We start from the raw sequence: 26,307 nt of genomic DNA on the forward strand, positions 1-26,307 counted from the left end.
CCTATATAAAGAAGGGTCTAGCCGCATCAAGTCATTAGCCAAGCTAATCCACTTGAGGCTTGCTGTCTTGCTTATGCGATACAAGTCTGTGAGAAGACTAAACTAGTCTCAAAAGAGCATCCAAGAGCTAAGCTGCCATATGGAATAGCAGATACACGGAGGAATTGTTGCTACCAGCAACCACCTAATCTAGATTCTAGAATGTCTGATCTGGACCATCGTTTCCAAACCTTGACATGATATATGTTCAATATTGCTCTGTGTGAAATGCCAACGTGCAAATGCCTTTGGAACACAATCTGAGAGCAGTCATTTCTAACCATAGGATTTGGAAGCGTGTTGACGGGATATATCAGGTGACCAGGTAAGTTGTTAACTCTTATAGAATATCACAGCCATTGTTTCCATATTACCTGTATAGTGTTACAGTGGATAGTTTAGAATATGTTAACAGATTGAAACCATCTGACCAATGATATCTATTAAACCAATGATGGACAGAGTACGGTATCCATACATTGTGCATAAGCAATCCTGTATTTTGCTTGTCAAATCCAGGGTTGCCATGAAGATCTTTGTTATTGGCAGATGGTTTAATTATCAGTGTTTAATATTGATTTATCATGGTACTTTGGTAGAAATAAGGGATGCTGTTGTTGTCAAATAACACCAGCTAAGTAAATATAATGTTGTGCACTTGGTGATCTACAGTTTTGTTTATATACAGCCCTTCAATCCATTTGAGAATAACATTGATATCAAGAAAACATAACATACAGCAAAGATCCTAAAATGTTGGTCTCCAACACAATGAAATGTGTGTGGAACAGCATTCAACGCAAAGACAAGCATCCCTTCTTGAACCAAAGAGGCTGTCTGATATTGAAATGTTTTTCGGTTATAGCTAAACCTATATATTTATAGGTTCCATGGTTTAAAGCTTTCATAGAAACACAGATATACATGGTAGCTCCTTTTGGATTAAGGGCAATCAGGGGGGTCAGAAGATGGCAAGAGGGATTACAAGGCTGTTGAGGAAGACGTCATTATGCTTCTGTTAGCGTCACAAGAGGAAGGGGGAGAGTTTTGCTTTTGTGTGAGGAGTTTGGGTTTCATTTTGGTTTTGATATCATCCCCCACTATCAGTTTGATGATACAGTCCAACATAAACGGCGTGTTGCAGCACTGTCTTTGAAACACAGACTGTACCCTCAAACGTATTCACTGTGGTGCATTTGAGATGTGACGTTGTAACTCCTGGTTCTTGATTATCAGTTGCATTCACGACATGCTTGTCTGTAAGACACTTTGGGGAAGAAGTGCAGGCTAATCGAATAAAATGCAGTTGTGAAATGATCTTACACTATGTGACAATGTTTTACCGAATGATCTGATGCAGGAACAGCCATGGGATGTGGCGTCTCAAAAAACAGCCAGTTTCTCCACCAGAAGTCAGACAAAGGTAACAAAGAATATCAAGGGTTGTTGTTGGTTCATGAGACGCGTTATTGTCCCCATTTTGAACTTGTATTTACATTATTGTTGATTTGAACTCATTATTTATTTATTTTATTTGGAATTACCACTTGAAGGAGCTCTTGTACCAGGTAAATCAGTTCTGAAATAAATTCAATGCCTACTGTACAGCTGAGATACTGATGTATGTGTATTACATTCTAACGAATGAGTGTCAAACACAAATAACTAGTGCTGAGGTCAACCATGGTATAGTTAAACTATACTGTTCTCAAAACGTCAGATGACCTTAATGTTTTTTTTCTCCTCTGTGCAAAACGATTTGCAGCCGCCATATGTAAGTCAGTGCTTCCTCTCAGTGTTGTACTAGTCCTTGTGGACAAGCTAAATACTGTACATGAGATAGATGCCACATCTAACGCTAGCTAAAAACATATATATGTATACAGATAAACACACGCTTTTATACCCATTTGGATCAAACGTCTGTCTTCTTTTGCACTGTAGCGATGAAGGCGGCTGTGTTGATCCAGCGCTGGTACCGACAGTATGTGGCTCGGATGGAGATGAGGCGCCGATACACCTGGAACATCTTCCAGTCTATTGAATATTCTGGGGAACAGGCCCAGATTAAGGTGAAAGAGACTTTTTTTAACAAGAATAATTGACTAGATGCAGAAGAATAGCGATAAATACAGTTTTGACTGGATAATTAGTATTTGTGTGTTTAAATAAAATCATTTTTTTCTTCTATTCAGCTTTACAATTTCCTTGGCTACCTCATGGACAATTTCACACCCTGTAGCTCTGAGCGTAAGACTATTCCCTTGTTTGTAGGTTACAATACAGTCATATAAACTACCCTTATTAAACAAACACAGACTTAAGACTTCCCGTTAGAAATACACTTAATTTAGTTCCATCCTTACAGGAAAACTAATCTCCCGCATCTTCCGGGAGAACGAAGTGTGTCGGGATGTGGAGTGGGAGCGGCATTTCTGCTACAAAAACATCGACATCCCCGATATCTACTCAGGACCTCACCTCACCTTCCCTTTGGACGTCAACCAGGCAGCTGGCCTTGTCGATGCCTTCAGGAACAAGAGAGTAGGTGCCTCCGAAGAGACACAGCGAGTGTGATACTGTACTGTGAAGTGCTGCACTTTGCAATAACTGGATGGATGGATGGATGAATGGACAGATGGATAGACGTGAAGCTGGATGAAGGAAATTGCGACGTTTTATTTCTCTCTACCAAACGCCTATGAGGTGATGGACATGGTGGTCCTGTATCTCCCTGACTACACATGTATTCCTCCCAGTAGCAGCTCCACTCTCGGTATGTTCTCCAACTCCTCCTGGAAACTTGGAAGCTGCTCCGTAGTCTGCCAAACATCAGCCGGATCTCCACTTGCAACAGCAAGGAAATTACCATCTGTGGTAAGAAAAGCAGCATTTATCACAGTTTAGTGTAAATGTAAGTGACGTGCATGCTTGCGAAATGTTTTACACTGTATGAAGACATTGTGTCAAGTTGCAAATTACACTTCACAGGGGTGTGGATGTGTTTAGGGTTTGGTCAATGCGTTCACATGAGTGTTTTGACACTGGATTATTGAATCTAAGGTGATCTACATGGTCAACTGGAGGATCTGCTTTTGATCTTCTACAAGGTGAGCCATTGTACCATATCTCATCACTGGCAGCCATGTGGAATTGCACACAGAATATAGTCAATTTTCTGTGTGCCAAACATGTACATTGACTTTTATTGTTGTTATTGTCCTTTAGAAGGGAATGCTATTGTTGTTGTTTGTCCTTCAGAGTGGAACGTTATTGTTGTGTGTCTTCTAGAATGGAATGCCGTCCATGGAGAGGCCATACGTGTTTAATGGAGACTTTGTCGACCGAGGCAAAGACTCCATCGAGATTCTCCTCATCCTTTTCTCCTTCCTGCTGCTGTATCCCAGCGACGTCCACCTCAACAGGGGAAACCACGAAGACCACATTGTCAACTTGAGGTGCAGTCCCAGAGCGCTTCAATGAAAGACTCAATTTCAAGGCACACACAGTGGAAACCTATAACCATTACACCAAATGCCTGACCAATATCTCTGTGACTCTCGTTTAGGTATGGCTTCACTAAGGAGGTCCTGGGGAAATACAAGGTAAGATTGATGTCCGTCACTAATACTAACACTGTGCTTATTTGGTAGACGCTTCTATCCAAGACGACGTACAGATGGGGTTTCAAACCGACAACCTTTTGATATACAGTTCAATGCTCTACCACTGAGCTATACCCGCCCAGTTCAATGAACGTTCATGAACATGCCTAACTGAATGGGCTCTCTGTAGTTTGTTTACCATATGGTGTTAGTTCCTAATCCTTCTTAAAAAAAACACCAGGCGTGATCCTGTGTGCTTTATTAATAGCCCAGGAGGAATCACATATAAAAGTCCAGCTGGCTGCGGCTAGCTGTAAGCTTTAGAGGAGGAATCCCTGGTTGCTGGAAGGGACTATTTTCAATCACTTGTCTGGGTGACTCGTCTATGTCACCAAGTGGAATTTAAGGAGTTGACTCCGCTTGTCTTTAGGTCATGTTTTCATCATGAGGGAATGTTACGAGGTCTGGCCCCTGAAGGAAGGCTAGAATCCTCTCTGATTATCGCTAGATAAAACTTGGGGTTTCTTTAAATGTGGGTGACACAAAAGTATACATTTTATGTGGTCCATTCCCCTGATAAACACAAGGAATGTTGAAAATGGATTCCATGCTTATTTTTTGACATTCTCTCGGGCATCAAATTCCATTCATTGTCTTCGTACAGTTAAACTTTAGAGATTTTTGTTATGTCAGCTTTGAGGTGAATGTATTGAATGATAAGCTTCATCTTTTTTTATCAAACAACGTTGTGTGATATATCTGCCCAGATGCACGGCAAACGGATTCTGAAGCTCCTCCAGAAGATCTTCAGCTGGTTGCCCCTGGCAACAGTGATCGACCAGAAGGTGTTGATCTTACACGGAGGGATCTCTGACACCACAGATCTCAGTGTGTTAGCCCGAGTGGACAGGCACAAGGTGAGGAAAACCTGCTATCCCTCTTGAAAAATGGCTCAAACTCCCTTTTTATTTTCTTTGGGAGCATTTTCAGGTTGTTAAAATATAATTTTCTCAGTGACCTGTGCCTCAACACTCTCCGGTTCTTGCTCTTCTAGTACGTGTCAGCTCTGAGGCCTCCTAAGAAGAGGTTCCCGAGCGCAGTGCCCCAGTTGTCTGTGGACTCTGACATTGACGAGGACCCGCTGCTTCCCAAGAGCAACCTGCGACGGGTCTCCCTGGCCGACCTCAAGCCCTTCCCCGAGCGCGACAGCTTCCAGCGCCGGTCGCTCCAGGACTTCTCCGACCGGATCAACCGAACGGCGCAGGAGGAGGCGGAGCTCCAACGGCGCCAGGCCGAGTTGGCGTCAGTGTCGTCGGACGCCTCCACGGACTCCACCGACCACCAGGAAGGAAATTCGGAGTGGAGACAGGTGGGGTGGTTGGAGGCATGGACGAGGGGACGGATAGAGGGATGAACGAAAGGATGTACTGATGGATGTTTGGAGGCATGGGGAAATGGTTGGACGTAGCGATGAATAAAGGGATGAATGGAGGGATAGCTGTAGAGGTTGACGTTTGGGGGATGGTTTGAGGGATAAATGGATGGATGGAGGGAGATGAGAGTTACCTGCCTCTGAAGAGTTTTGTAACTATACTCCCCCCTTGAGCTCCTGCCAAGGCTTCAGACTAGCTGATGAGTCATGATGATGGTGAACTACTTGGTCAGCACAGATAAGCAAAAATGCCAGCTATGGACAGGGGATAGATTTGAGGTGCGTCTTTCTGTGTAAATCTGGACTCAAGGTTAATTTTGCATGTTAATCCAGCAGCCTTGGAAGCAATCCTGTTTGGCTGTCTATATTGTAAACACATCCATTCTCGTACAAGGCTCTGACTGACAGCATAATAGAGATGCCAATGTGAGGAGTACTTCATGTAATTCACTGTAACAGACAATCAGGCCTAAAGTGGATTACCTCAGACGGTTGATTCAGTGTTAGTTCAATTTGTCATTTGATTGAAGGCGGTACTTTTTGGAATGCTTTTCTCTTCCTGACACTGTTCACTGTAATCTCGTGGATAAATCCTGGAACCCTAGTGGTTTTTCTTACCTCGGTCCCCAGATGTTTTAAACAGACAAAGCACACATCAGGAATAGCTTTTGTCTTTCTTGCCCCCCCCCCCCCCGCCCCCCCCCCCCCCCCGCCCCAGATCCTAGACCTGCTGTGGAGTGACCCTATGCCCCAGAACGGCTGCATGCCCAACGAGGTGAGGGGAGGGGGCTGCTACTGGGGGCCAGACGTGACGGAGGACTTCCTCGCTAAACACCACCTGCAGCTCATCATCCGCTCGCACGAGTGCAAGCAGGAGGGCTACGAGTTCTGCCACAACCGCAAGGTGAGGTGTCTCAGGGTATTCTTTTCCTGCGTGGGAGGGCAGAGTTCAGGCTATGCTGTGGCTACGGTTACAGCCTATTGTTACTGGGATTCTAGTTAGCTGATTTTGAGAATTCCTCGTGTAAATCTAGGTAACTGATTTTGATGTAAAGTGTTTTTTTTATTTACATGAATCAACATGCTGTTCCTTAATTTCAGGTGCTGACTTTGTTTTCGGCCTCTAACTACTACGAGGTGGGGAGTAACAGGGGGGCTTACGTGAAACTGGGACCAGACCTGGTGCCTTATCTGATCCAGTATCAGGCCAGCATACTGACACGGGAACTGTCCGTGAGGCAAAGGTACGCGCTTTTCTACTTCTTGGAAGATCAGGTGACATATACGGCGGATGACAGAGTGGGACGAGTGTGTAAAACGTTATTTTGACCCTTTCTATAGTGTGGGCCGCACGGAGCATTCAGCCCTCAAGGTTCTACGGGAGCAGTTGTTTTCACACAAATCTGACCTCATCTGTGCCTTCCAAGAGTACGACACTGAAAACACAGGTGAGCTATCAAACATTCAGTTCCCAAGTGCATAAGTCTGTTATATTCACTCAAAAGCACCTTCATTGTCTCCATTGTGTAGTTGTTAACATCGAGTATCTCCAAGTGAAGTAATTCTAGCTCGCCTCATTGTGTTTTGCCCATTGTGCCTTGTAATCGCATTGAGCCGAACTACTTCCAATTCTTCTTCTCGCTGGTTTCATGGGAACCTGACATTTCAGTTGTTGTGACTCGCCTAATTCTGAATAATCAACACAATTTCATCCCACCCCCCTCTCCCCTTCCTTGTCTCTCTCCCTTTCTCTCCCTGTTCCCGTCTCGCCCTGTAATCCAGGCCTGGTGTCTCTTAACGACTGGGTTAATGCCGTGGAGAGTGTGATGCGTCTGGGCCTGCCCTGGCGAATGCTACGCTCTCAGCTGGTTACCTGCAAAACGGCCAACACCATGCTGGACTACCACGAATGGTTCCAAGAACTCGCCATTAACGAGCCGAGCATGGAGGTACTGGCTGTTCCGGTGTAACCCTTTTGCGAATCTAACATGACAAAGTTGCAGTGTATTGTAGTGCCCAGCCATATTTTGTATCACAGGATAACTTTGGTGGGAACATTCTCAAGCAGTGGAGGCCATGTAATAGCATTCGGACAAAGCCCCAGCTCAGTGGTCTACTTAGACATGACGCTTTCGTTGGCGCTTCTTGAACTGACACTGTCTGACAGAAATCTAGATTCAACCGTTGTTCTTTTTTTCAAACTAAGACAAAAATTGTCCTCTTACAGCACATTGAGCAGGGTCTGCTGCAAACCCTATACCGACATCGCTCCACCCTTGAAACCATCTTCCGCATTGTGGACACAGACAATTCTGGTAAGCACTAATGTCTAAACGGATTCCCTTTGTTTACAGATGTCCCATAAAACCTTCTGTAAGGAAGCTCGAGAGCTTCTGATTCTGAGTGGCTCCAGGGTAACTTCATGGTCAAGCGCATGACGCACTTCATACTTTGTCCACATTCTGGATTTCCAACAATAACACAATCCACTTTCTTGCGTCAAAACAATAGTTTCTGTTTGTTGATGTCTTCGTGTTGGTGTTCCTAGGCCTGGGCCAGTATATTGGATCTGTGTATACTTACCTCTACCTCTCTAGCTTCCTTACAGGAGGTTTTTTGGGACATCTGTAAAGTCGCTTTGGATAAGAGCGTCTGCAAAAAAAAAGGACTAAATGTGTATGGTGTGTAGATTTGGAGATTTCTTACGTTGTGTATCGAAGGCCACCACATGACCCTGCTGACGCCACCTGTGGCTGGTCAGTTCCGACGTCAGAGGCAGGTGGTGGCTGACTCCTCCGAGCTAAGAGGATCATTAACCCACAGATCTTCTGGGTGTCCCCCCCCCCATACATCCGTCATCCACCCCTCCTCCCTCATCCTCCCCTCCCCCAGGCTTCATCACCATGGAGGACTTCCGACAAACGTGGAAGCTGCTGAGCGTCTACCTCAAGATGGAGATCACCGACGACGCCATCACTGATCTGGCCATCACCATTGACGTGAACCAAGACGGGAACATCGACATCGACGAGTTCATGGAGGCTTTCCGCGTGACGGACAAGAAGAGCCGTCTGGAGAGAGGACGCAGCATGTTCATGGGAACCGCCACTGACCTCACCAAGCTGGATGGGGATCCAAACATATGACGTGTGTTTGTGCGTTTGAGTGTTCATGAGAGAGAGAGATAGAGAGAGAGAGAGAGTTACTGCTTCACACTGGACCTGTGAGGCTGGAGGCTGGAGAGTGACTGAAAGCTGATTTGCTGACGCACATTAGGAGCTGGATGCGTAAACAGAGCCAGCAGTGGTGATTAGCCACGATTAAGCGTAGGGCTGCCTCATTCTAACTCCACTAGGACGGTGGTAAGGAGGTCAAAGTTTAAAGAGCCGCTTTGGGCTGTTCAGGATGTCACTGACAACATTATGTTTTTGGCGGGATATCCCAGGAAGGATTTGGACGGCGTGTTGGAGACGTATATCACTCGTAACACATTAGTACTTTAATGAGTACACACTTGTGAGAAGATTCGCACAGACTTTTTTGGTAGTCACACTGTAGATCTGGTCTAAATGTTATTGGTGCCTTAGTTATAGGATATTCAGGATTCTTTAGAGTGAATACTTTGCGTCATTGCCAACCTGACACTGGACGTTGCAGTAGGACCTTGTTCTCAGATGAACTCCTTGTTCTCAGATGAGGGAGTCAGGTGGCTGAGTCGGGCTAGTAATCTGAAAGTTGCCAGTTTGATTCCCGGCTGTGTCAAATGACGATGTGTCCTTGGGCAAGGCACTTCACCCTACTTGCCTCGGGGGAATGTCCCTGTACTTACTGTAAGTCGCTCTGGATAAGAGCGTCTGCTAAATGACTAAATGTAATGACTAAATGTAAACTCTGTGTGGGAACATCGGCCTGTTTTTAAAAGAGATCGTAGGGGTGAGTCATCTTCCACAAGTCAGACCCTGCCTGCCTCTCTGAACCCTGTTCCTCTGGCTCGTACCAAATGCTTGATAATTTATCTGAATTTTTTGGTTAGTCAACCATAAGAACACCATTCGAGTTTTGTATAACCTTGTCTGGTTTACAATAAATATTTTGACGATAACTTGTCTGTAATATTATTCAAGACATCAGAATGTAAAATGTGTTGGATATTCATGTAAATAATATATATACAGTATATATATTTATTTATATTTTAACTAAACATGTTTTTGAGTAACGAATGACTCAATATCTAATGTAGAATGTATCTGAATTTGTATTACAGTTCGTGTAACGTGTTTTATTTTGCTTGATATTTACGTTTTTCCCATGATAAAAAACAAAAATTAACGGAGAGGTCTACTTTATGTTTATTTATACCCACTGGCCGAGTTATTTCTGCCGCTTTGATCTGTGTAAAGCTGATGAGACGCACATACAACGACAACGCACATACCACATCAGCCACTAGGTGGTGCACACATACCATTTTACTCACTACGCTGACATTCTGGGCTCCACATTTCCCACGATTGATAGGGTAGATTCTAGCAGAGCTGTGTTCGTTGTCGGTGAGAGCTGCTCTACAGAAGAAAGAAACAGGGAAACAGGAAGGAACAACTTTTTGGGGTAGAAAATTGGCTGACTATTGCTTAAATCAGTCTGGAGTTGGCAGCTGCCTAATACCATACTCAACCAGATCCATATCATGTGTGATTAAAGACATGAAATGTATTTTGAAATGAAGGGCATTTGAATCAGGAGTTTCGTGCCTGCTATTTGAATGAGCAAGCTTAACCAAAGCAATGAAGAGCGTACGGGTATTAATCAAGATAAGCTTCCACCCACTCATGTCCATATGTGCCCAAACATGTTACTGGCACCGTCGTGGTACGGCGGGACACAATGTGGGAGAATCCATCCTATCGGCTACTTTATTAACGATCAGAAAAGTATGAATAATCTAATCACTAGTACCATAGTACCAGTTTACTTAACTCACTCACGATAAGACCGCATACCGTGCGAGCGAATGGAGGTGGTTCAACCGTAAACATATTTAATTGAGGTGCTTTTTGGGCCAATTTAAAGCTTCTTAAGTTGGCATGTTTGTCTATTATTATCTGATGTTAACTTGCCCCAGCATGTCTTCTCACCCCGTCTTTAGTTGAACCTCTCCCTGCCCCCATCTTTCACGTCAGTGACTAAATGAGACGGAGAACACCTAAGTTTCCCTTTAAAGCATGGTGGCTTACCATTTGTTTATAGCAACCACAGGAGGTCCATAGCTCTATTTAATTCGAGGGCTTCTAGGGACATTTTAACAAACCGCTGTATTAACGGTAAAACTAGGTTAGGGTAGTGTCGGATTATATAGGTTGAACGATTCCTTCCATCCACAACATTTAATGCAAAAACATTTTAAGGCTTGGTATTAAACAATATCACTTGAAGATCAGTCTACAAAAATGAATAAGGGTTCAAATATAAATTTAGAAAATATCTATAAAGATTACAAAATTGAGGATGAAATACGATCTGCCTAACACGTCACAAAAGGTAGAGGTGAGGTGAATACATTATATTGGATGGTGAGATAAGTATAGATAATGACTGTACAACATAACAAAACATGATTTTTTGTGGTGATTGATTGTAATTACTGCTGACAGTTTTAAATAGTTGGTCAAACTGTCACTATATATCCAGGCAGTAATGACACAATGTTGTATATAACATGGCAATAAAGTGTCAAAACAACTGAGAACTTTGCATGTTGCAACTTTTATTTTTTGCAAATACACTAAAAATGTTTACAAAAGCACTGTAAAAACATTTTGTGCAGAGTAAATTATCAAAACTAAAAAGGGATATTACTTTGAAATAATTTTGCATCTAACATGACATGAGGATTGTCATTTTCAGCAACAAAAACAGATTCTATATCAAGGAAACTGAAGAAAGGTCTGTTAGTGATTCTGTGCCTCACACACCATGAAATTGAGGGTTGAATTATTAAGTTGCTACACAGCAAATTAAGATGACATAGTACTATCATCCCTGAAGGAGGGCTTCATTCATCTATGGATTTGATTGAGTGTACACTCCCCTGTGGCCTGCTTGCCAATGAGGACAACCTATTTGTATACAAAGACAGTCAGCCTTCCAATAAATCAGTCCAGTTTAACAACACAGTGCATTGGCACCACAAAAATAGGTCTATGCATCTGTTTTCATCTTAATACTCAAATGTATCCAACACACAAACCACTCACAACCATACAGCTATTCTCTTAAGGGGCTTTGATACTGAAGTTTACAATGTGAGATAATCTTTACACTTACGTATTTTGGTGAAGCAATAAAGAAGAAATCGTAGAAAAAATGAAATGTGCTCTATGACCCCAGTAAAATATTACAAAATATAAAGAGAAATGAAACTGGACCAAAACAAAAAAAATACAGAAAATAAGATATCCTTGACAACGTTGATACATAAATATTGTGTGGCCGATTACAAAACACTTCGTCCACAAACAAATCTTTTTACTTAACTTTGCATTGCTGTGTCAATACATGGTATAATACTGAGCGATTTTGCATGTTTACAGCCTCTTCCAAACCTTTCAAATCTCGCTTTGTGCGATAATAACCAATACCAAATTGGCTCTTTTTGAAGAAGAAAAAAAACAAACAACAAACTCATTTATGATATATATATTTTTTTTGCCTGGTTGGAAATAGCACACACCTCATAACCATTGGTGCAGACACCAGACTTGGATCCTGGCACTGTTTAAAGTAGGCCGCACTGGTGGCACAACCGTTATCTAGAAGCATAAACACGGCCCTGGAACCGGTCCATACGGGTTCTTTGGTCAAGCACGACAGAGCCAATGGGCTTGAATGATTGGACACAAAGGGTCAGAGGGAGAAGTAGGAGCAGGCTCAGGTGTGCGCCTTTTTAGAGACACACACACACACAACTTGCGGGTTAAGGTCTTGAAATTCAAGTCAATAAGGATGGTAAAGATATACTGTGATTAAATGGAGCACGGCAGGTTTGCATTTGGCCATGACTGCCTGCATGTAGGATTCAAGCTCATAAAAGCCTATCACGAATAGAATGAGCTTTTCAAAGAATTCATTTGTCAGACAGGCATACATCAGCATGATCCTCAATGGCACAAATCTAACGTCTGCTTCGACAGCTCTCCTTCATTTGTTTACTAGGGCATTCAGCGAAAACTCAACAAATAGTGCTTCCAGTACTAACCCTATCATAACCCAAACAATATAACATGAAATCATCTTACGTACAACTAGTCACCCAATAACATGAAATGACAAATGACGAGTTGTAATAATTATGATACTTGGTGTTAATGTTGCTATCTATTGTTATCCGCTTATTCCAGTACTTGGCAGCAAGCTATGGGCATTGTATTCGGTGCTCAGGTATTTTTTCATATCCAAAAAGATGCTTTACAGAAACCTAGCAACTCTTGGACTGAGAAAATCAAGAGCACACATGGGTAGCCATACAAATACAAGTCCATACGTTATGGCAAATTATTAGCAGCAATCAAAATATTTTAAAAAAATACCAAAACCACAATACTTAAAGTACTGAAAAGCAAGTAACAAAGGCAGTGTTGAAATACCCACCACAATGAAATGCATGTGAAGGCCGTAGCATTTTGAAATCAAATGCCCAGGACAAAAGACCGAAAACTAAAAGAGGGCACAATTTGTCTTTTCAAATAAAGGGGAGGGAGGGGGGGGGGAAAGTGCAGGGATCACAATTTTCAAGTTGACAGTAGTATGGCCTTAATTCAGTTCATGGCAGCAGCCGCCAAAGGCTTGACATGACAGACTGGTGACCAACGCAACAAAGAAACACGAGACATCACACAGAAGACCAACAGGGATTCAAGTGCCGTGTTCGTCTGAACGCCTTCGGCTCCTTGGCAAGCCAAACAACTGTTGGCCACGGTGGAGGGCACCACGACTGGTATCTACACAATGTCTGCTGTCTTAATCACACAGCACCAATGGCCGTCTCAGACAGGAGACCTTCATAATATGAAAAGGTCGGTAACTTTGTTGGAGGACTGGTTCCAAACAATCCAGTTGTGCTTTCTCTAAGTAGCAGTGCAGACTCACAAAGTAGTCCCACAAATGTTTCCAAGTTGAAGTTTTCGACAGCAAACCTTTGACTTCTTGCTGGATTTGGTCAGGAGGTAGCTGGATATTTCCCCTTTACAATATGTACAATGACAAAGATTTCCAGCTTTTTTACATTATCAACACACAAACAAAAAAAATAAAGAGAAAAAAGCTTGTAAGGCAGAAAGTAGGTTCAAGTCTCCCTTGTAAGTTTTTTGGGTATGTAGGCTATCCCTTCCTCTGCTCAGAAAGATGAAAGCTTCTGACACGACTACGTCCGGCTGTATGTTCCACCATGAACGATCCCAGCAGCTAGCTAGTAATGCTTAACTTGGAGGGCTACATCTCAAACTAGTGTTATAGGAAATCTGTGATTGGAGGGGGGGGGGGGGGTCATAATAGGAAAAGTCATAATCACAAGTTTCAGTTGTCACAGCATACTGTGCCTGCATCAAGAAATGGTTGCCCGTAGTCCATCAAAACAGGCCACAGCAGTTTAGGACAAGCATGCATGCACACACACACACACACACACACACACACTCCCAGCCACTAATTCTACTTGAAAAGATGAGTGAGGCATGTGCACTGATTCATCTTTGAAAAAGGCAAATATTCTATAAACTGTTTGGCCCAGTCCAATTTTTGTTCTTGTTTTGTACAAAAGTACAGCTTTTTGTTACCAAAACCATTTCTATTCTGAGCCCCCCCCCCCCCCCCCACACACACACACACACGGAAGAGAGTTGGGGGAGATGGAGGACTTCCATTTCACTCAACCAAAATATCTGTCGTGTTCGTTTCAGAGACTGATCTCATCAAACACGGATGGAATGAAGATCTCTAGAAAGACCCTCGGTAGTCACCTCAGGTGAACACTACCCTGCGCCTTAGGCCCTGTATGACGGCTGAAGTCTGCTCGGGGGGGGGGGGGGGGTTTGATCGGTGAGCATGCACACAGCTGATGCTACGGAATTCCTCAGAGGAGCTGCTAAACACACACACACAAAAAAGGCGTGTCCTTGCAGAGCCGGCGTCCCCCGATGAAATCCAGCGCTGGGGCCAGCTAGACCAGAAGCAGAGGCCCAGGAGATAGTGTGTGGGGGGCGGGGGGGACGTAGTAGTGTGAGGGCATGCTCGGCCGGCGAGAAGCTTGGACAATCAAGATGGTGGACCATAAGGAAGTAGCCACATCTTGATTGACATTTGTTGGGGGCTGCGAACACCCCCCTAGAAAAAGATGGGGGGGGGGGAAAAAAAATATATATCTAAGACTGAACAAAAATACATATATCCTTGCTTCCAGCACAGCATGGACTGTGCTGTACCCTGCCCACTGCTCCCACCCCCTACCCCAGCGTCCATCAACACTTCTGGGCCTCCACTGGAGACATGGCTATGTAAGAGCCGTTCTTCATCGGCTGGCTGGCGTGGTTTTCTGATGGCTCCTCAGGCTTGTCGCTGACTTGAGTGTAGGCCGTTTCGTCCTTGGCCGTCTGGAAGGAAATCACCAAGAGGGAAAATGTTTTGTTAATCAACCATTTGAAAGAATGTCCAGACATTGAGTATAAGGATGTCTTACAACACTGGACTAATAATAATAATGAATATGAATTGTTTACAACAAGACCCACAACATTTAAATATTAAACCCCCAAATTAACAAGAAAACAAATGTCACTGAGGTAGGAGTATAAAAGAAAAGTCCCATTAAGATAAAATAATAAAATGGATAACAGGCAAGGATGAAAGCAAACAGCAAATAAAGTCAAAATTAAGACTTACAGTAAAAGAATGAAAAGCTTCATTAAAATCAATACGTTTTACTTCATTCTATAAAAGAAGGGAAAAAAGGGGGGTTACAGAAATGTAAAATCATAGCATATTACATCTTTTTTCTTCTGTCAAGCTAGGCTAATGTGTTCAACAAAGTCTACTAAGAAAGCCCATTTGATCTGTAGCTAGTTTTTAAACCATGAGTCTGGCGTAGGTCTGCCCTGGGTTTGTACCGTTTTTGACTTCAGACAGCTACATCTGTTCTAAACTAAGTTTAGAGTTCTTCTAAAGGGTTCGATTGACTAATCTAGACAAACACAGATAACCACGTTGAAAGTACACAGCCCTCCCTGGGATCACTAAAGTGCACTGCACTTTGGTACGGAATAGGGCTTTGCCCTGAGCATTGACAAGATAACCATGCTAGCCAGTTTGATCTATGTAGGGATTGTGTGCCAGGACTAGCAAGAACCACATTTGATCCAGAAAAGTTAGGGAGGTGCTGGCAGTAAATGCTTCAGTGTCATGCTTTGTGTTAACATGCAGCAGTCAGGGTTCATCGAGTCAGCTTCATTACAGAACTAACCATCGGAATGGTTAAACCATGCAAGAACAAAGTCTAAACTAAGAAATGCAAAAACTTGTCCTACAGTAAAAAAAAACAGGATGCATGCGCGTGTGTGCGTATATACGCACACAGTTAATTCAACAGTCAAGTTGATATCAATACCTTCTAAAAAACAACTGATGTGGGTTAAATGCACACTCCGAGCTATTAAATGCAACAACCTGAGGTTATGAGATTAACTACTTCCTAGTTCCTATGAGCGCGGGTCTCCTGACGGGTGGGTGCAGGGGCCTCCGCTCGGAGAGGGGAGCGTCTTACCTTCTGGCGGTTCCTGCAGACCAGGATGACGAGGACCACCAGCAGAATGGCCCCCATGCCCACGATGAGCAGGGGGAAGTTGGACACTAGCGTAACAATCAGCAGCAGAGTTCGCATCTGGGTCGCTGAGTCATCATCGATGGTCGCCGTCTGGGGAAGAGGAGGAGGGGGGGGGGGGGGGGGGGGGGGGGTCACTGACTTTATAGATACCAGACACCTTCCACGGCCATTTCGAGGCATCACAAGTCTGCTAGTGTTCAACATCAATCATTTCTCTACGATTTGAAAAAGGCAGACTCACCTCGTTGACGAACATTATGGGGAAAATGGTCTGGTTGATGTGTTTGGTTGCACTGTAGGTACAGAAAGTTGAAGAAACTAATTAGAATGAGAGGTGATGGCATTTGTAACAAAAACTTTTTCTTTTGTTTTCTTCACGGTCAAACTTACGGAAAGCCTTCAACTCTGTTCAAGATGATGTTGAGCTGGGCTCTCTTGCAGGCACGAATAGGGATACCAGTGGTCTTGAAAAGAGAAGGGGGGAAAAACAAGGTATGAATTCTAAAAACAAAACGCTAATTGGAATGTCTCCTAAAACATAATTTACAGCTTCTACACTGGTTTAGTTCAATCCTAGACAATAAAAAGGTTATGGACAAAAATAATAATAATAATCATAAACTGAAAATCATGTAAACCTCATATTTAGAGTTAACTGCCATAAATTGGCTTTCGTACCGGATTAAGGTCAAGGTAGGTCTCATGCTCTTCCTTGTTGGGGTTCAGACCATCTACAGCGTTGATGTACTTGGGGTCTGCTTGGTAAAAGTGAGGGAAGGACACCACGATAGGTGCTCCTACAGAGGAAAACCAGAACAAATACAAGCAGAAAACATTAGATAAAACAAAGAATCTTACCCATCAGTCTAAATCAAATACAAGTTATTTTTCAGTTAATTTACTATATCTTTATCAGACTTGGGGTTTTGGAAAAGCTCAAATACACGTGTTGGGATTTCCGTAAGTCTGTCCTGGTAGAGACAGGTCGTGTGACCAAGTGTCGAGGTCGCTTGCCTTTGTCAATGTGCACATTGTATGAAACACGGTCAGATAATCTGACATCGGCAAAAAAAAAAAAAGTTTGAATCAACAACCCCACAGGTTTGAGGTCAGCATGTTCATCATGGGGTTATCGGTATTCTAAGGAGAATTCCTCAAAATTGGAATTGAGAAACCATCAACCCGCCAACAGCTCATGCAGTCCAGACAGAAAAATGAATCTCAACCTAACTTTAACGATTGACTTTCTATTGCACCACACTGAAAGAGGAAGTGTTTTGGCGTGCACAGTCGAATGGAAGAACACCTCAGGGATTCTCGTCACAAGACTTGACTGAAAGGTAACGGTAGGACACGGGTTTTATCGCGGAACGCTTCACGAGGGTAGAAGTCATACATGATTGCCTTATCGGAGCACTCACGTTCAGTCATTGTGGGACAATAAAACCCTAGAATCAGTGCTGTCTACGGTTAATCATTGCACATTTATTGAGTAAAACCTCGCTGTTCAAACACATGTGTCTGGTATATGGCTGGGCTGCAATCTTGGCTTGAACTGGACGGGATCAGGGCTTTGAGTGTGAAATAAAAAAAACTAGGTTGACGTTAGAAGTGGGTGAGTGGGCCAGGCACGACGGGGGTCATAACCCAGGTGGAACCAGGGGCGACGGACTGGGCCCTCACCTTCGCGGCAAACGCTAACTTTCAGCACGCCGGTGTCCAGGCAGTCCCCAGCAGGCACGCAGAAGCCCTCGTTGGCGGGGTTGATCTTGGGGCTCTGCAGCACGTCCTCGGGGGGCGCGAAGCGGTACGCCTGGATTCCTTTCACCTCAACGTCCTCCACGTAGGCCAGGTGGATAGACCTGAAGAGAGAAAGAGAGAGAGGGGAAAGAGAAAGATCAACACTGGGCTTCAAATCCCCGTGGTAGGGCAAATTTGGTAGCTCACTGCGTACATCATTTGGACGCTTTTCCAAGGGCGTGGTCCCGAATGTGTTCAAACACGTCAACTCAAGAATCGACAAACTAGGAGTTTCGAGCCATTGTTAATTTCTTTCCCAAACCTAGACCCCGAGCTGTAGTCCCACCCTTCTGCTTTGCCTGTCAACAAAGCTCCGTGCGGGTATGGAGAGACGAGGCTGCGTACCTGCATAGGTCAGCAGCAAAGATGTAGAGCAGCTCGTTCCTGGACAGCAGTGGATGGAAGACACTGCCGTCTGTCCCGTTGATCATGTTGCTCTGGTTGGAGGACCACCATGACATCTCTCTGTGGACAGGACACAGGAAAAGTGTGAATTCAAGGTATTTTGCTGTTAAGATTCATGTGTGCGATACATCCGTGTTGGCGTTTCCCAATCCAACAAGGTAGGCAAATCATTATTTAGCAAATATACTCTTTCCCGACAGGGAGCAAATACTTTTTCCTTGGACTTTGAATACTTGATTTGGCAAAATTCCAGAATGGTTCCACGATGACTAAACACAATGTGCTCAAGAACTAAAAACAAAACCGCTGACATGATTTTTTATAGCCATCAATTACAACCACGTGAAGATCCAACCCTGAGTGGAAAAACCAGAAAGCAAAAGTCGTAGTGGCTAGGATGGGGGTTGTTGCAACTGGCACGGCAGTGAGACATTTCACATCTTACCTCAGGCCGTTCCATGTGTCTATCCTCCCGTATTCCATGTAGTCCTTCTCCCCAGTTAGGAACACAAACTCTCCTTCATGAGTTCCATTTTTCTACAGAGGCAGAGAGAGAGGCAGAGAGAGAGAGGCAGAGAGAGAGAGGCAGAGAGAGAGAGGAAGAGAGAGAGAGGAAGAGAGAAATATACAGATTCAGAGAAATTAGATCATATCAGTGGAAGGTCCAGAGTTAGAAACAGATCGAATGTCTCCAATTCAAAATGTTGCCAAAACCAGCTCATATCAGACAGAAACCTTTAAGGTACAGCAAGGATTCTGGTAGGTACAGAACTCATTTTGTCTTTGTAAGAGATCAGCTGTTGACAACAGCCTTGTCATTCAGAAAAAAACAAAATAAAAAGGCCCTACGTAAGACTTTTCAACCACCATGTCTGCCCACTGCGTGTATGAAAGTAAGCACAAGTCAGAATTGCACACATCTCACAGAAAAAAAGAAGAAGTAAAAAAAGCTTTGTCGGCATACTTGCCACTTCTCATTTCCCCCCCCCCCAAAGGGATGACCTCTCTCTCGGGACCTCAGGCCAACCGGTTCAGTCACATGCAAAGGGTTTCCCGTAAAGGGGCCCCTCTGACCTAAAGCCCTTTTTAGAAACAAGTGACCCAACTTGAGAACATAGCCTACCTTCCACATAAGGCCAAAGTGGTCGTCCACTTCAGGTTTCAAGGTGTGGAGACGGCTGAGCAGAGGGTCCTTGAACCCCCACAGCACCTCGTGGACGGTGCGCGTCATGAAGATGTCCGCGCCGATGCTTTTCATCCACATGGACACCAAGGTGCGGAGGAAGAAGGAGTAGGAATTGAGCTCACTCATGACAGCCTGACAGAGAAAGGAGAGATGTAGTCGTAGAGTTAGGCCTCAGGTCCCATCACCCGCTTTCCTAGCCAAAAGATAATACTCCCATTATGATTTCAAAATGTGGATTTCTGAACAACTCTTTACAAAAGTGTCAATGATTTCCGTTCAGTCATCCAGCTGGCCTGGGTTTAGTCTTTGTAACTGGGAAAAAGTCCAACCATTCCAATAACCTACCAACAAATGTCATAATAAAACTTCAAGTATATTCTTTATACATGGAATGGCTGATCTGTTGGAACAATGGAGTGTAAACACAACTGTAGCTTTGCGGAAAAGTAAGGTTGATTGCAGCCGAACAGGATGCACTTGTGCAAACACTTTCACACAACTCGCACTCACTCCGAGAACATAATTAGTGTATGTACAAAAACACACAACCACACACACGCATATCTCACCACGACTGGGATGTTAACTGTCCTCAGAATGTCCGTCTCTGGGTTTCCTTTAGACTTCTCAGGAACAAAAACAAAGCTCTTGGGGTTCAGGGCATAAACCTTGGTCCCGTTTTCAAGGAAGGTCACATTCTCCCTGGGTCTGTACTCCCTGTGGTGGAACAGTCAGGGTAGTCATACAGATCTTCTTGTCTTCAGTTTCAGTAAAGCAGAACAAATTATACAATGGAACAGTAATGAACTTCTCTCATTTAACTCCCCAGTCACTAGGGCTGAAATATCAAAATAAGCCTGAGACCATCATTTGTAAAGGATCTCATAGTCATGGGGATGGTTACAGCTCAGTGATAAATCATTAGGCAGCAGATCTATAGAGGTTGACGGTTTGAACCAGTACATTATTTGGGTAAAAGAGTCTGCCCATTAAAAAACGTTAACTTTGTAAAACACATACCTGTACGTGTATGGTCCAATTTGAGTGACAGCTGCTTTGCCACCAGATAGGAAAACCTCTGGATTGGTGACATTGAAGAAGTAATACTCCATGTAAACGGGGGGTGGAGGGTTCTTCCACGACTCAAATACTTGGCTTTTCTCCGTCAAAGTCATTTCCTACAACAACCAAAAGTAGAAGGAAAGTCAGACTCGAACAGTGACCAAACATTTACAGAGTTATCAGTTTCGTTGTCGTCATACAGGAGGACAGAAGAAGCCCAGGCTTGTCTTTTTTTGGTCAGTTACGCCATAAAAAAATAGAGACAATAAAAAAATAAAAATAAACTTGGCTGGCCTCATTCTGGCAAAACCAAAAACAATTTTGTTGCGGCTCTAGAAGCAACGTCCATCAACAATCTTTTTTCATTCATGCAAGGGAATGAGGACATGTCGCAATTAATGAACAAAGTCCCTGTGTGAGGCATCACCCCAAGAACCCCAGAGCCCCAGGGTCCTGGAGGGGGATAAGGAACCTAGCAGGTGAATAAATACTGGTAAAAGCGGGAAGCCAGAGCGAGAATTGCATGGTACAAGTAGACCTGGGAAATTGAGTCTTTTGCAATACTCTGATGTCCAATCAAACTACAGTCCAGCCCATTAATGCAGTGCTATTTAAGAAAAATTAATAATAATAATAATTAATGTATTAACCTCGAAGGCTCTTAGTTAAAGTGACGGGAGTTTGAGCCAGCAACATTTTGATCTGCAGTCAAGTGGTCGAACCACTGAGCGATACCCTCCCTACATCACTCTCAATATGATCTGAAATCATCTGCGCATTAGTCATACAAACAGTAAAGTTGTGTCGTGAAGGTCTCAAACCACAGCTTTTGAGAGTGTTGCTAAATATTGTGGCCTACATATTCAGGCAGGGCCGAATTCGGCAAATTCCACAACTAGGCAGTTATCACCACAACAATCACACAGTTTCAGATAGTCGGTGATGTGGACAGTTTATGCAATTACAAGGATAGATGTCTGAACGGAATAGACAGAAGCTTTTGAACCAGATAATTCAACTGTGATGGGAACAGACCTGCGCTTGTCCACTGAATCATAAAAACATAAATTGTTTGCTGCTGAAGCTGAAGAACAATTAGTACAGTTGGAGGTGACTGTTGTGGCAGCAACACTGTATTGGAAACGCAGAGAAGTCTACAGGCAACACACTAGAAAAGGGCATTTCCATCACCAAAGTGAGCTAAGGTTCCCTGTTTTTAACATATGTCTGGTGCATTTTCCCTTCCCAAGTAAACCACTCACCCTTCTAATCCATGTAACGAAATGTCTGAGGGCAGGTTTGCAAAATACAAATGAGGTGTGTTAGTTTAAGGTGTGGCTCTACAGAGATACAAAAACCGTATCCTGTATTTGAGGAACTGAACGCATAATCAGATAGTACTAGACTAGCCGACCTATCCTGAAAGGACAGGATCATGCATCGGTTCACGTCCTGAAAGATGGAACACGTGTGAAACTGGACTAAAGGTCCCACGTAAGTGACTAACAGTTTTGAAGGAGAAGAGGTTGGCTTTCTCGCCATTGGCTAAAAAAAAAAAAAAAAAAAAAAATGACCATCACCATCATCTTGGTGCACTTGCTATAATTGTGAAACTGGGTAACTGTAATAGGATCAAACCCACAAACACTCATCTGCCACAAAGCATCATGAAATATAAACTACCAAATGCTCCTGTGTTGTACAATCCCATTTGCATACGTATTACTTTTAACGGTGGACTCCTTACTCAGCAAGATTGTCCAGTTTGATAAACCCCCTAAAACGTCTTGTTTACCAACCTTGGAAAAGGAAGGTCCCTTCAAAGGCCTCCACAGACGTCATATCAACATTTTATCTTCTAAAATGTTTTCTAATCCTTGATCTCCCTCTGGGCAAAATCAGTGAGGGACGTCTAATCTAAATATCACCATTTTGGTTCACGGTGGTTGAGTCACATTATAGCATGTGGTAAGTTTCAACTTTAATGAGAGTTGAAGACAGTCCCACACAGAAGGTGGGTGTGGCCAAAGAACAACTTACTACACACTCACCATGAGAAAAAAAAACCTGATGTTGACTATTAACTACTCCGTTACATTTAATGTTTTAAATCAGACTGTCAAACTTGAATGAAATTACTGTACACCATTGAGATGTGTGACAAACTGTGTCCTTACAGTCAGTGCGTTTTTTTTTTTTACAATTGTGTGATGGCCTTACGAGAAAAGCATGTCTGCTCTAACGGTATACCGCCTGCCTCCAGACGGAATCGCTCACATTCTTCACATGATCCTCACCTCTCTACACTCCTCCCTTTCACACCCAGTTACTGAACCGGTTGAAAACCGTTTACTATAACTGGTTGACATTTTGCTGCTTTATGTAAACTGATATTTAAAAAAGTGTACAACTAACAGTGAGCGGCTGACTAGAGATAAGTGCTAGTTGATATTTGTTATGTTTGTGTTTTATAGCGTAACTTTGCGAATGGTCAATTTCCTATTCGGTCTGTCAGCACAATCCAACTGCCACTTAATGCAGCCTGAATAAACTCTGGGTTGCTTGTTGACAACCCATACCAAAATCGAGCAAAAACTGTAAGAGGAGCATCGTGTGTTCACTTAAACCCCTGTTCGAGTGGGCAAATCACTTTTAAAATACACGAATTTGAAGTTGTCCAAGTCTGAAACGTGTGCTTTAAATATAGCGCATACCACAACCTGGTGAGGAGCAATGACAAGTATTTCCATGGGAGAGGGACTCCCCCAGTCTGTCAACCTCCCTTCCCCCACATTGCACAGGCACAACACCCCCGACCATTCATGGAGATTGAGATTACAAACCTACTAGCCCTTGATGGTAAACCCAATTAACCACAAGATTACCTGACCGAAAACGCTATAAAACACAGTTTATGTAATTCAACCAAGACACTTAAAAGCCTGTTTTAATTCTCAAATACTTTTGCAATGACCCAAGTGTCTTAATTAAACCGCGGGGGTCCTATTTTCTGATTTTCTACTATTGAAGCAGGCTAAATAAGTGATGTAGCCTATCCTACCGGCTGGTACTACCACGCGCTTCGAGAGGATCTGCAGGCAAAATCACTCTTATGGTTTAATTTCTCAGAATACTTGTCAGAGCTCAATCAATGTTGCAGATTAATTAAATACATGTTGGATAAAATGTATCTTGTAAGAATTAATTCAGGTTTTTTTTTAAAGAGAGGGGCGACCTTGGAACCATGCGCGTATACCGATCCACTGCTACATGATTAGTACTGCAGATGCGGATTGAGAGAATCTTATGCTGTAACAATGTAAAACTGGGTAGCTAATACCATGATGATGACTTCGACTGATCACACAAGCCCATTGCATTAGAAATATAAAGGCATTGTCGGATGACAACGAAATGTAATATTGAAGTTCCAACTCACCTTTTTTAACCGAGAGTGAATCATTGTTTGGAAGACTTGTGCCACGACCAAGGCGATTCCCACAATCAGTAGATGAGCGCACACAATCCCGGTAACGTAAATGGCACAGGATCTTCGGGTCATGATGCCGGTATGTCGAAAACTACTTAAATGAATGTGAAATTACTTATCAAGTAGCCCAGACTCGTACTCTTGTTTCAATCGCTTCCCTCTGGCTAGCCCGCTTCTCACTTTGCCTCCACAAAAGTCACATCAAGCGAATTTGGTTTTGTTCGGTGGTAGGAATTAACCGCGTTTCGTTAATCTTCGTGACGAAACCCGTATATTTTCTTCAATATTGGCATGTATCTCTTTGCTTCTGCCCAGTTGGTGCCAAACTGGCTAACGAAAAGCGACTGCCCTGTTCTGAGGCAACGGAAGAAATAGCAGCTTTCAATGCAGAGGAAAGGCAGAAGACCTCTCCCTCCTCAGCAGATTTAAATGAACTCGGTCATGCGAAAAGCGTCGTTTTGTCTGGGCAGTGGGTGTGTTTTAAAATGTAGCGTGCTTTCCTCGTAGTTTAGGTCACCCTTTTTAAAGCACCACATTTGGCCTTGGTAATAGTAGCACATTCAAAACAAAGTAGCCTACTATGTATACATTTATTATCGCGCAAGTGTTGAGCTCATCGACTGGTCTTTTTTATATGCTTATTTAGCATAGAATCAAACATTTGAAAGTAAACTAGATTCGGATTATTCCACCCTGATCGACTCACTGTGATGCAGTAAAAGCTGTCTATTTTATTTTAAATGGTAGCGTTAGAAGTAGAGTCGGGTAACAACGCGGTGTCTAGGCTAAATGATGAATGGCAGTGCATGCTCATTCACATTAACACCAATAATGTTCATATGCTGTTCTTTTATTTAACAATGACGAATATGCAGCAGTTTCCTCGACTTATTCAACCCAGTATCTTTGAAGGGACTGCGACCGTTACTTCTTTAAAATTCCGCTATCTCGCCTCATCACGCCTCCTTAAATATCCACAACATGAAACATGAATAATGTGTTGTTCGAGGAACCAACGATAGTTGACGTGAACCTTTTGTTCACTGAGCAGTAAACCTCATTGGATACTAGAATCCCGGACCACCATCTCAAGACCACCCCCACAGCACTGTGATTGGACGAACGTTGTTGGGTGCGATGCAAAATTTGATCGACTGATTTCGGGGCGGGGCTCATATAAAGGCAGAACGTCAGCGTAATTCTCTTGCTGCGAATGAGATCTTCACCAAAGTCTGGCTGGAAGTCTGTCTGGACTCGATCTAGCAGCTGTCTTCAAGAAAAATAAGTGCATGCATCTCTTAATAATTAATAGACTATCATTCACAAATCCCTCCTTCCTTTAGCCTCTACACATGTCATAAATAATTTGCTTCAGATGTAATCAAATATTGTAAAAATAAAATAAAACTAGTATGGACCCAAATACACTATGAAAGGTATTTTGCACAATGGTGCAACAAGTAAATCAACGTAAAAGTAACCTGTTTATACTTTATATGGACCAATGTTCAACCATGTATTCAGGATTATAAAACATGTCAAATGTGAGTTTTTAAAGGGTAGAAAGTATTGGTTATGTATCAGAGAAATATTTAATAGACTGGCATCTGCAAAATTTAGCACAGGTTGATGTTTCTTACACAGGAGCATGACATTAACTCATTATTAACAAAAAGGAAACCAACCATAAACCTTTTTTATGGTTGCAATTTCCAAGGGCAAGCTCAATGGCCATGAAGTGTCTTTCTCGAGCAAGACTCTATGGCCTCAGCAGGTGTTAAGGTGAAACAGGACTCACAAAGGGTGCATTTCAACTTAGTTGTCGGCCCGCCATCTCGCCATCCTTATTTACTGACAACACCTGCTGCTTGACTCAAGGATGTGTATTTACCTAGAATGTCAATATGAATAGATTATCTTTCCTGCTAACTCAAGTCAGGCACAGAGCAACTACAAGTGTGGACTCTTACGAGACAAATTAGTATCAGAACAAATTGTATCCAGTGATGGCATTGAACTGAATGACTCCTTACACTGTAGGCCACATAAATTGCTGTCTTCCTGGATCCGGTCTCAGATATCATCCACAAATACCCAGCCATACATTTTCGCCATAGCATTCAAATCTAGCACTACCCTAAGCTTTAGTGCTGCATTTGAGAAAGGGATGCTTTACCATCATTGCCATCTGTTTCTCATTGATTATTTACTTTAGTGTGATAATTGGCCAGGAGATTTCATCCTGTTCATAATGCTGTTCGGGTGGCTGGGGAGAGAACAGAGATCTGTTGGGTCCACTCTTACAACAAACCTTTCCTGAGGCAACCTTTTGCGGGAGAAATTGACAAAAACAAAAGTATTGCACCGTGGGAGTTTGTATACATCACAGCATTTGATGTTGAAAGGAACTGACTG

General features: G+C 43.1%; 2 protein-coding genes across 2 annotated transcripts; one reads left to right on the top strand and one right to left on the bottom strand.

The window, feature by feature from the left end:
* Positions 1-1,407: 1,407 nt before the first annotated feature.
* On the top strand, positions 1,408-9,202 carry ppef2a (protein phosphatase with EF-hand domain 2a). The gene is made up of 16 exons (XM_084694805.1): positions 1,408-1,462; positions 1,984-2,111; positions 2,235-2,289; positions 2,408-2,583; positions 2,802-2,916; positions 3,103-3,149; positions 3,331-3,497; positions 3,608-3,644; positions 4,412-4,561; positions 4,699-5,013; positions 5,795-5,980; positions 6,178-6,320; positions 6,418-6,524; positions 6,859-7,025; positions 7,304-7,391; positions 7,969-9,202. Exons 1-16 carry the CDS (start codon positions 1,408-1,410, stop codon positions 8,220-8,222), a joined length of 2,190 nt encoding a protein of 729 aa, XP_084550931.1. The 3' UTR covers positions 8,223-9,202.
* Positions 9,203-10,823: 1,621 nt separating this feature from the next.
* On the bottom strand, positions 10,824-24,558 carry scarb2a (scavenger receptor class B, member 2a). The gene is made up of 14 exons (XM_084694843.1): positions 23,842-24,558; positions 20,361-20,518; positions 19,910-20,057; positions 19,278-19,472; positions 18,600-18,691; positions 18,095-18,214; positions 17,633-17,811; positions 16,628-16,746; positions 16,340-16,413; positions 16,191-16,242; positions 15,890-16,039; positions 15,013-15,060; positions 14,581-14,723; positions 10,824-14,457 (listed from the first exon to the last, which is right to left on the bottom strand). Exons 1-13 carry the CDS (start codon positions 23,962-23,964, stop codon positions 14,592-14,594), a joined length of 1,590 nt encoding a protein of 529 aa, XP_084550969.1. The 5' UTR covers positions 23,965-24,558; the 3' UTR covers positions 10,824-14,457; positions 14,581-14,591.
* Between the last annotated feature and the right edge of the window lie 1,749 nt (positions 24,559-26,307).

This window comes from Hypomesus nipponensis, chromosome 28 (assembly GCF_054491055.1).
Source record: "Hypomesus nipponensis isolate SF chromosome 28, ASM5449105v1, whole genome shotgun sequence".
NCBI classification, from domain to species: domain Eukaryota; kingdom Metazoa; phylum Chordata; class Actinopteri; order Osmeriformes; family Osmeridae; genus Hypomesus; species Hypomesus nipponensis.

Excerpts from the sequence above, each read along its gene's own strand:
- scarb2a (XM_084694843.1), bottom strand. The coding sequence starts at position 23,964 with ATGACCCGAAGATCCTGTGCCATTTACGTTACCGGGATTGTGTGCGCT. Across the intron at positions 16,243-16,339 it reads AACAGAGTTGAAGGCTTTCC|TGCAACCAAACACATCAACC; the intron begins GTAAGTTTGACC and ends CTGTACCTACAG. Across the intron at positions 14,724-15,012 it reads AAGCTTTTCATTCTTTTACT|ACGGCCAAGGACGAAACGGC; the intron begins GTAAGTCTTAAT and ends ATTTCCTTCCAG.
- ppef2a (XM_084694805.1), top strand. The coding sequence starts at position 1,408 with ATGGGATGTGGCGTCTCAAAAAACAGCCAGTTTCTCCACCAGAAGTCA. Across the intron at positions 3,498-3,607 it reads GACCACATTGTCAACTTGAG|GTATGGCTTCACTAAGGAGG; the intron begins GTGCAGTCCCAG and ends ACTCTCGTTTAG. Across the intron at positions 6,321-6,417 it reads GAACTGTCCGTGAGGCAAAG|TGTGGGCCGCACGGAGCATT; the intron begins GTACGCGCTTTT and ends CCCTTTCTATAG.